Consider the following 9,824-nt stretch of genomic DNA (forward strand, 5'->3'; position numbering starts at 1 on the left):
ACTTAATTATTATTAAATATATTTTAATTAAAATATATAATTTAATAAAATTCTTAATAATTAGTAGAAATTTGTTTTGGTAAATTATTATTGTTATTGTTATTTAAATTTTAATAAGATTATTAATATCAATAATAAATAATTTAATCATATTTAAATATAATTATTATTAAATATATTATAATTAATAAGGAACCAATATCAAACAAGGGCCATATAAGGAACCAATATCAATTGACCATAGAATAAAATCAAACATGTTGATCAGATCAACAGAATGAAAATAAAAACAGAAGCTTTCAAACTGCAGAAGGTGGAAAACATTTAAAAGAACTTCCAATCGCAACTCTCTTATTCATATGGAATTTACAATATCACTCGTGAATGAAATATCGAAGCTCAAAAACTACCCCATGAATCAATACAAGCCAATCTTAAACCAAAATCAAACAAGTTTTATCGGGTCAAAGCAAGTCAAGAATGAAGGCTGAAGCTTTTAAACAGCAGACTATGGAAAACATTACCAAATCAAACGCATGGATTTTACTAATTCAGTCTTGAACGAATATCAGAGCTCGAAAATTACCAACAAATCGCTATCAAAGCTTGAAAATTACCTAATAAATTGATATAATGAAATCTTAAACCAAAATAAAATACGTTATATCAAAGTCAAAGCAGTCAAGAACAAAGGCTGAAGCTTTTAAACAGCAGATTACAGAAAAAATTACCACAATTCTAACATGAAATGTTAACAACCACATGCAATTTATTAAACCTTCCATGAATGAATATCAAAGATCGATAATTACAGAACAAATCGATACGAATCAATCTTAAACCAAACAAAACATGTTTAATCCACTCAAAGCAGTTAAATTTGTACTCTAGCCCGAAAAGTTATATAATAGAACCCAATCCTCCCAGGCGATTTTTAACCCATCCCTTAAATATTCACAATCATTCGTCTCTATAGATATTGGCTTCACCTTAGGTTTTACAATATGGAATACAAATACTGGTTATGTCGCCTGCGGTTGAACTCTAACAAGCTGCCATAAGTGCGATCAGCAACACCAACGAAGAGCGATTTTGTATCTGGGCTAAAGGATATTCCAGCAACCTCACCAAAAAAGTCAATTTCCTGGCACTTCACATACTCGGACTTGGTGTCGAAGACATGAACGAAGCCAGCTGGCTCAGCCATGGAAAGAAATCGACCATCTGATGTGAACTTGAGAGCTCTAATTGCTCCCATTCTTCCCTTCAATACAGCTAGGGACTGGGATGGTTTTCTTACATCCCACAATCTGCAAGTTGTGTCCTGATTCCCAGTAGCAAGAATGTTCCCATCAGGGTGCCAAGCTGAAGCAAAAGAATAGTCCAAATGTCCCTCTAGGGTGCCAGTGACCTGCAGCATTGTACAAAATAAATTAGACATCAACAAGATTTAAACCTCAAAACGCACCATTTATTTGGATGTCTAGCAAGAGTGACATACTTTGCCAGACTGAGCATCGGTAATTAGGCAGTCGGTACTGTCTCCAAGGACTGCAAGCAACTTCCCGTCTGGACTAACTAGGTATTCTGTTAAGAGAAGACAACCATAAAAGTAAGAAAAACACCCGAAAAAATGGAATTCTACAGCAAGGATTTGAAGACTAGCACTTACATTTACAGACCAGTCGAAAGAGAACCGGTTGAGGGTTGAAAAAGTTTCGGCATTAAAAACTCTGATTTGAGCATCGTTATTTGCAGCCATAACTCTCATTGCACCACTGCAGAAATAAAGAAGATTCAGTTTTATTTTAAAATGTAGTCAAAGTAATATATTGCTCAAGATAACCAAAATATTTCTCTTTGTTAGACTGCTCAAAAAGGATCAAAATATTTCTCACCTAGGATTGAGATACACATCCACCGCATTAGTGATTGCATTATCATCAGTGGTTACTTTTATGGAGAATGCCACCCTCGGTTGATTTATATACTGCCCAAGCAGAAAAATACTCTCAACAGCATGAGCCAAATTACAAACATAATACTTTATCCCATAAACATTTGTCAAACAAGCAAACAGATACCTTGCAAATAAGCTCCCCCTGAAAACCACCAGCCACCATTAAATTTTCTTTAACTGCCATGGTGCTAATCTGCACCCTAGAGAGTTGCTGAGATTGTCGTTTCTACAAACATATCAAAATACAAAGTTTATCTCAACTGCTCTTCAAACAAAGCAACAGAAGTCAAATTAAATTAATCATGGCCATATTCACTAACCAGGTTGGGAACAATTGGCTTAGCCACATTCAGCACTTTTTTGCCATTGCGTAGCAGTGATGACCAATGCATTACCGAGTAGTTTTGCATGAGGTACACATCGTGCTTTGATGTAGCCCACAACAGATTCCTCAGCTGCATGATAAAATAAATAAATTAAACACAATACCATATATCAGCATTCTTTCAAGCATGAAAGCAGATAAAAATATCCATCACCTAGATAACTTAATTGAAACTAAAATCTTAAATTAGTGTGCATGTGTACAAGACCATACTCTTCCACATAATCCTTTCACTGACAGATAGTAATGTTACTGTTAACTAAAGACTCGTTAACTAGCTTCACCACTCACTGGGGTGACCAAAACAATTTATAGCCACAATTCAGCCTTCCAGCATCCTTGCAACAAGAAGTACGGCCCAATGCCATGGTCAAGAGTATGATAAAAAAGAAATTGGTAGTTGATAGGAAAGACAAACAAGCATTAATCTTCTTGTGCACATTAATTTCAAAATGAATTACTAGTAACATATTTGTAAGACCATGTAACCACATTTTACCACCAATAAATGTTGTGAATCCCATACAAAGAGGAAAGAAAAGAAAGGGAAAAAGAACTGTCATAAAAAGAAAAATTGGCCGTTGATTGACCATGTATGCCCCCTTCAGTATGGGAAGCCCCAATTCACTTTCCTCAAATTTCCCATTACATAAATAACAAAATGGAAAACAAAAATTCACAGTAATGCATTAAAATTTGCAACACCAAACAGAACCATGAAAGAGGGAGACCCATAAATGCAACCAGTAAGTTAGAAGGAACATTTTTAAATCATCCATGAATGAATATCAAAGATCGATAATTACAAAACAAATCGATACGAATCAATCTTAAACCAAACAAAACATGTTTAATCCACTCAAAGCAGTTAAGAATAAAGGCTAAAGTTTATAGATAGCAGATTTAACATGTTTCGAATCTGCTTACATGCAGAAAAAACAAAAGACAGTAACAAGGTTGACAGAGAGTTAGAAACCTACCTTTCAGTTGCATTAACTCGGAAATCGGCAGAAAAAAATGAGAAGAAACAAAGGGAGCAAATCGGTAGAAAAGAAAAGAAAATAAACAGAGGGCAGAAAAGAAAAGAAAAGAAACGGAGGGAGCAAATCGGCAGAGGCTAGAAGGAACAGAAGAGAAACAAAGGGGAAGCAGATGGGAGGGTATAACAGGGATGGTAAACCTATGCGGCGCCTAATCTGGACAAAATGGAAGGATTACAAATCGGTGAAATCCACCGATTATATCAGTAACCGATTACAATGGTATTAGCAATACCATGAACCAAACATAGGAATGAGGGGGGAGCCAATACACCCAACCAAACATAGTGTAATAATGCCCTTATAATACTATTTTATACACATATGTATATATAATTTACATCAAATATGTTTATTTTGCATACAAATGTATATTATTGATTTTATTATATATTGTATTTTCTACTTATACTTAAACATACATAATTTATTCCAAAAAACTCCTTGGTGTAATTCACTTATTTCATTTTATGTATTATATGTCATTACCCTTTTTACAAATATTATTTATTTAAATTAATAAATATATGTTATTTTTAATTATGATATTTTTATTTATTCGGTATTATTATTCCATTTGACAACTTTTTAACTATAATTGTGATTTATTTCAAATTCTTATATATAATATTTATTTTCAATTTATTTGAATTATAATCCTTTTTCATACATCTTAAATTATTTTAAAAATTTGTACATTTTCATGTGCATTAATTTATTTAGTGTTTTGATGTACTTTAGATTCATTAGCTTTTAAATGTTAACATAATATATGATGTGAGAATTGCTTTTGGGTGTATTGTATTGCTTATTTGTATTTGTTAATTATTCATAGATCATTAGATTGCATTTTAATTACAAATGACTGCGTAATATTGTACATTATTCCACCGAATATCTTTAGTTAAATTTTTGTGTTTAATATGGTTTAAGTTTCGAAATCCCTTTGAGATGTTAATACTCGACATTCATAGTTCGCGAGAGAATTGTGCCCTAACTTATTGGGCTTCAATTTTTCTGATGAATTTGGGTAATCGAGCATCTCTTTGGTAATTAAAAAAAAAACCACATGGTTTCTAAAATAAAATTCTTAAGATTTCAAAATGTTGGATCCTAACTTACTGGATACGAAATTCTGTTATCTCAATTTTAAAATAAAGGCAATGTTTGATGTTTAAGACTTTCGAGAAAATTGATCCCTAACTTATTGGTTTCGGATTTCCCGATCGACTTGAATAATAGAATATCCTTCTTCGAATACATGATTTTCTTAAAAAGGGGTACACTTTTAATTTCGAAGATAGAATTGTGACACCCTAACTCACTGGGTGTGATAATTTATTTCTTCAAGATAAGTGCATCTCATTATTCAATCTAGTTTGTTCAAAGTCTTTTATCAAGGAACGTATTTAAAATATTTTCAAGGTTTCGACATTACGACATTAAACAATCAATTCGGTACCAATTTTGGGCGTCACGAGGGTGCTAGCCCTTCCTCGTGCGTAATCGACTCCCGAATCTATTTTCTCAAAATTTCGCAGACTAAAAAATTATTTTCATGGTGAACCGATCCCACCTTAATAAAAGATTGGTGGCGACTCCCATTTTCATTTTCAAAGTCGATCCCCATTTTTTCAAAACCAAAATAAAAATGGTTTCGACAATGTGGATTACATGTAGACATTTAACAATAATATTTGTGCTACACGAGACTTCCGTCACACCTTTAATGGACTGTAACAATCCAATGATCAAAATTTAACAAATCGATAATATTAGTGACCATTTCATAACAAATTAAAGTTTAGTGACTAAAATGTAATTTAAACCATACATAATATTAGTGACCATTTCATAACAAATTAAAGTTTAGTGACTAAAATGTAATTTAAACCATACATAAATGACTATTTTGTAGTTTATCCTAATTTCTCACTATTAGACAATATTTATACCATTATTACATTCTTAATGAGAAAAGATTGTATAAAACCGTAATTTCACGTCTTTTCTATTCCTTTTCAGTAAGAGAATAACAAATCAGATTTTTCTTTTAATTATCAGGATAGGGATGACATGGAATCATATATTCATTCAATCAATCCCTTCTCCATACTCAAGTTAGGGAGGAGTTTAATAAAATGTGATTTTTAGGTTAGATTATGCAATTGAGAAGTAGAAGTAAGGAACGACAAGTTTAAACCAAACCAAGCCCAAATATGCCAATTTGTTGAATGTTTTATTAGACCATTCATGACGACAAGCTTCTAAGTCTCTTTGTTGTTCTTGCCATTAGTGCAATCTCATTTGTCAAACGTTTTAGCCAAGTAGTGATGAAACGTTTCTTTGTTGTCATGCCCCTAGTCTTTGTTTACAGATAGTGGAAGGCTAATTATACATCTTTTTGCTTTCTTCTTCTTCTTCTTCTTCTTCTTCTTCTTCTTCTTCTTCTGTTGAAAATGATGATTGCATTTGTGAATATTCTTCTTCATCTTCTTCCCCTGTTGACAATGATGATTGCAATGATGAGTCTTCTTCTTCTTCAAGTGTTGATCCCATCGGTGAATGTTCTTCATCTTCTTCTGTTGAATTTGGTGATTGTAACAGTGGGTCTTCTTCTTCTTCTTCTGAAAATGGTGATCCCATTGATGAATATTTGTTGCTGTTATCATCATCATCATCATCTTCTTCTTCTAAAAATGATCCCATTGGTGAATATTTGTCATCATCATCATCATCATCGTCGTCATCGTTGTCGTCGTCATCATCATCATCATCATCATCATCATCATCTTCTTCTTCTGTTGAAAATGATGATTGCATTTGTGAATATTCTTCTTCATCTTCTTCCCCTGTTGACAATGATGATTGCAATGACGAGTCTTCTTCTTCTTCAAGTGTTGATCCCATCGGTGAATGTTCTTCATCTTCTTCTGTTGAATTTGGTGATTGTAACAGTGAGTCTTCTTCTTCTTCTTCTGAAAATGGTGATCCCATTGATGAATATTTGTTGCTGTTATCATCATCATCATCATCATCATCATCATCATCATCTTCTTCTTCTTCTAAAAATGATCCCATTGGTGAATATTTGTCGTCATCATCATCATCGTCGTTGTCGTCGTCGTCGTCGTCATCATCATCATCATCATCATCATCATCATCATCGTTGTCGTCGTTGTTGTTGTCGTCGTCATCATCGTCGTCGTTGTCATCATCATCATCATCTTCTTCTTCTTCTTCATCATCATCCTCTTCGGATGATGACAAAGATGATCGTTTTGGTGTTGACTTTTCTTCAACCATTGATTGTTTTGCATCATCATGGACTTCTCCGTTCTCTATCTCTATGTCAATGGCTTCCACCATCAAATAGTCATTGCTCTCATTTTTTACCATGTTTATCGGATTATGATCAATTAATGATCGAGAGCTCACTTCAATAGCATCATAACTTTCAGTCACTCCAATAATTTCTTGCTCTGCATTATGGATTGGAATCTCTACGATGCCAAAGTTTGATGTTCCATGGTTTGAGCAACTGCAAATAAACAATCATCCAACATCATTTATAAAAGAAACATGCCAGCGGTATTTTGAGAAATTTGTACATGCAATGCAACAGTTAGAAGTATCTTATAACAAAGAGTTTTGGCTATAGAACTTGGTGAGATTTAAATGTGCTAGAGATTAAAGGTGTTCATAGGTCTAAGCATGATATTAACACATTTTATGCTTGTCCAAGCCCGACTCAAAATATGAGCTTAAAATTTCACCCATATTTAAAAATGGTTAACCCAATCTCATTTTAGGCTTACTTATATTATTTAAAAAAAGCTTTATATTATTTTAATTTAATATTTAATAATTTCATATATGTTTTATTTATTAAAAATTATATATAATTATCTTAATATTTTTATAGATTACTATACATTTAATTTTTATGAGTTATAAGTTACATAATATATAAAAATTTACATAATATAAAATATTAAAACTCAAAACGAATTAAAAGTTGTAAAATTTTTGAAATTGGGTGACGATCTGGCCTCATACATGAAGACCTCTAATTATAATACGGTCTCTTCAAAGTTGAATTATTCATATAGTGCTTATTAAATCATACTTGAACAAGTTTTTTGATTTAATTCAAATAATTTATATATCGAAATATTTTTAATTAAATTTAATTATAAAGTATATGAAATATTAGTGTAAAATATTTTTTAATAATTATACAAATTCTTAATCCGTTTGAATTAAATTTTAAATTTTTTGTTCAAATACCCTAAAAATTCAAGACTTAATTTATTATATTTGTAATTTTGACAAAATAAAAAAGTTTAAATTTTAAAATCATTTTATAATTGTTTATATATTTTTAAAGAGTAAAAATTAAATTGACAAAAATGGTTAAAAATGTTAATTCTAATGACATAAAAAATTTTAAATAAAAAAATATAAAGATTTAAAAAAATTAGAGGCGGAACCATATATGTTTAAAATACCTGTTATTCCAAACCTTGGTATTGTAATTCTATGGTGGAATGTTAACATATGAAATACTCACCATGAAATTTGATATAGAATTGAGGAAGATACCTCCTGCACTACAAAATCTAGCCCTTCAATACTGCTGCCACCTGCATTATTTCTCCCTTGTTCACAACTTCTCTTATGCTCCTCCATATTGTTTTTGTTTTCGTGAAGATTAATTGGTTTAATATTGCTGGTTTTTTTGTTGTGTCTGATTCTTGGCTTTAGTCTCTCACAAAGGGATTCTATTCTTGAAGAGGGGAAGAGTATCAAAATCGTTTCTTGAAGCATACATTAATTCTCTGGTGAGGCTATTCAGCATCTTATTTTGCTTCACGCACGCTCCTCTCTACAGATTCCGTTGTTTTCACCTCTCAAGACGATACGTAACCCAAGCAATTGACGCAAATCTAAAAGAAAAAATTTTCTTACAAAAAATGCAGTAGAAAATAATTGCTTGTAGCTCGAAAATTAATGGGAAGTAACTGAAAACTTTGGGATATAAATAAATTTTCTCCCATCCAAACAAGAACAACTGTAATTCTTTACATTGTTCCTAAGAAGTATATTTTCAATCTGTTACTGATGGAATCCCAGTACTGGAAAGAAGTACAACAAAAATGAATGTTTTATAGCAGCGTTTATTTCAGTATCCATCGTCGGGGATCGATTTAGCCTCCTGCTCTGGAACGAAAAAGAAAGGCCCCACAGTGAATAACTTGATGTTCTTGTCGTGGAGGAGTTGGAAGGAGGCGAGAGGAGCACCGGAAATGCCTTTGTTGTCATCAGTGGGAACATCACAATCCTCGGTGGGAGAGAGTTCAAGGAAAGCCTTGCAATTCCTAAACCTCCGGTTTTGATCTTTGACCTCGTAAGGAGATATGGTTGCAATGAAATAGCCCTTTTCATCTGTTGCACAACTCAAGATGGACAATGACTCTGTTTCGTACCCATACTCATCCACACCCTCACAGGTGATCCTCGCCACAGCGCCTACACCCATAAAACACATTCTAGAACAATTTGCTAAACAGTTAAATGATAATGTAGGGCATTGATTTACCTTGGAGCGGGGTGAGTTTACTTCTCGATTTGCAATAAACAATGCCTTGAATTCCAATCATTGTGGAGAGAAGCCTTTCTTGTTCAGAATTTGGGTTCTTAAGGTTATATTCAGCATCACTGGCCGAAACAATTGACAAAAGAAGCATAAAAATCGCAGAAAATAAGAAATTGTCAAGAACCATTTTCATGTGCTGATCAAGTAATATGGTTGAAATTGAAACGATGGATAATTGCTTTGGGGGGGGGGGGGTAATAGGGTTTATATATGCACAACATTGGCCTTTCTAAGGAGAAGGGACAAAACTTGCTGGATGGATGGATGGATGGTATGGGAAAGACTTGGGTGCACGATGGATTTAACAGGCAGGAGGGTAGCACCAAAAAATCAACCATGCATGCAAGATCTAATTATCTAAATGCGACGTGCAAACCCAGCTAATAATCCGTGTATTTGCTTCTTATTTTTTAAAAAAAAGTTTATTTCATTTATCCTAAGAATTTTATAGAGAAAAGAGAGGATGTTTCTCAATTACTTTATCCATCAGCTCGTTGACTTTAGACCATTAGTAGTAGCTAAGACATTATTTTAGACGGTGCACTGCTGTCCAGTTTTCTATTTTATTGTATTGTAATTTTCTTTTTGGCATAAATTACGTTCGCAATTAAAAATGAGTGTGAACGAAAATTAGACGTTGTCAATCGGAAATGGATCTGAAATGTCTATTATTTGATAAATTTAAAAATAAAATATTCATTTTAGTATTAAATTTTATAAAAGAATTTTAATTTTATAAAACAATTAATTTGTCTTATAAAACTGTTTCATACATTACTA

General features: G+C 32.6%; 3 protein-coding genes across 4 annotated transcripts; all 3 read right to left on the reverse strand.

Annotated features, from left to right (window-relative positions):
- Window positions 1–912: 912 nt before the first annotated feature.
- Window positions 913–2,436, reverse strand: LOC105803001 (uncharacterized WD repeat-containing protein C2A9.03). The gene is made up of 6 exons (XM_052624125.1): window positions 2,281–2,436; window positions 2,085–2,186; window positions 1,899–1,990; window positions 1,663–1,778; window positions 1,502–1,578; window positions 913–1,411 (listed from the first exon to the last, which is right to left on the reverse strand). The coding sequence occupies exons 1-6, from the start codon at window positions 2,419–2,421 to the stop codon at window positions 998–1,000; spliced, it is 942 nt and encodes a 313-aa protein (XP_052480085.1). The 5' UTR covers window positions 2,422–2,436; the 3' UTR covers window positions 913–997.
- Window positions 2,437–5,605: 3,169 nt separating this feature from the next.
- LOC105803000 (uncharacterized) lies at window positions 5,606–8,271 on the reverse strand. Of its 2 annotated transcripts, none has more exons than XM_052624123.1 (2): window positions 7,959–8,271; window positions 5,606–6,926 (listed from the first exon to the last, which is right to left on the reverse strand). In XM_052624123.1, exons 1-2 carry the CDS (start codon window positions 8,213–8,215, stop codon window positions 5,774–5,776), a joined length of 1,410 nt encoding a protein of 469 aa, XP_052480083.1. In that variant the 5' UTR covers window positions 8,216–8,271; the 3' UTR covers window positions 5,606–5,773. The 2 variants fall into 2 exon arrangements, with proteins under 2 accessions (XP_052480083.1, XP_052480084.1); XM_052624124.1 differs by having other exon boundaries at window positions 7,991–8,223.
- A 64-nt stretch (window positions 8,272–8,335) lies between these two features.
- On the reverse strand, window positions 8,336–9,213 carry LOC105803003 (protein SEED AND ROOT HAIR PROTECTIVE PROTEIN). Its single transcript, XM_012634935.2, has 2 exons — window positions 8,988–9,213; window positions 8,336–8,917 (listed from the first exon to the last, which is right to left on the reverse strand). The coding sequence occupies exons 1-2, from the start codon at window positions 9,175–9,177 to the stop codon at window positions 8,571–8,573; spliced, it is 537 nt and encodes a 178-aa protein (XP_012490389.1). The 5' UTR covers window positions 9,178–9,213; the 3' UTR covers window positions 8,336–8,570.
- Between the last annotated feature and the right edge of the window lie 611 nt (window positions 9,214–9,824).

Source organism: Gossypium raimondii, chromosome 11 (genome assembly GCF_025698545.1).
Source record: "Gossypium raimondii isolate GPD5lz chromosome 11, ASM2569854v1, whole genome shotgun sequence".
Classification (NCBI taxonomy): Eukaryota; Viridiplantae; Streptophyta; class Magnoliopsida; order Malvales; family Malvaceae; genus Gossypium; species Gossypium raimondii.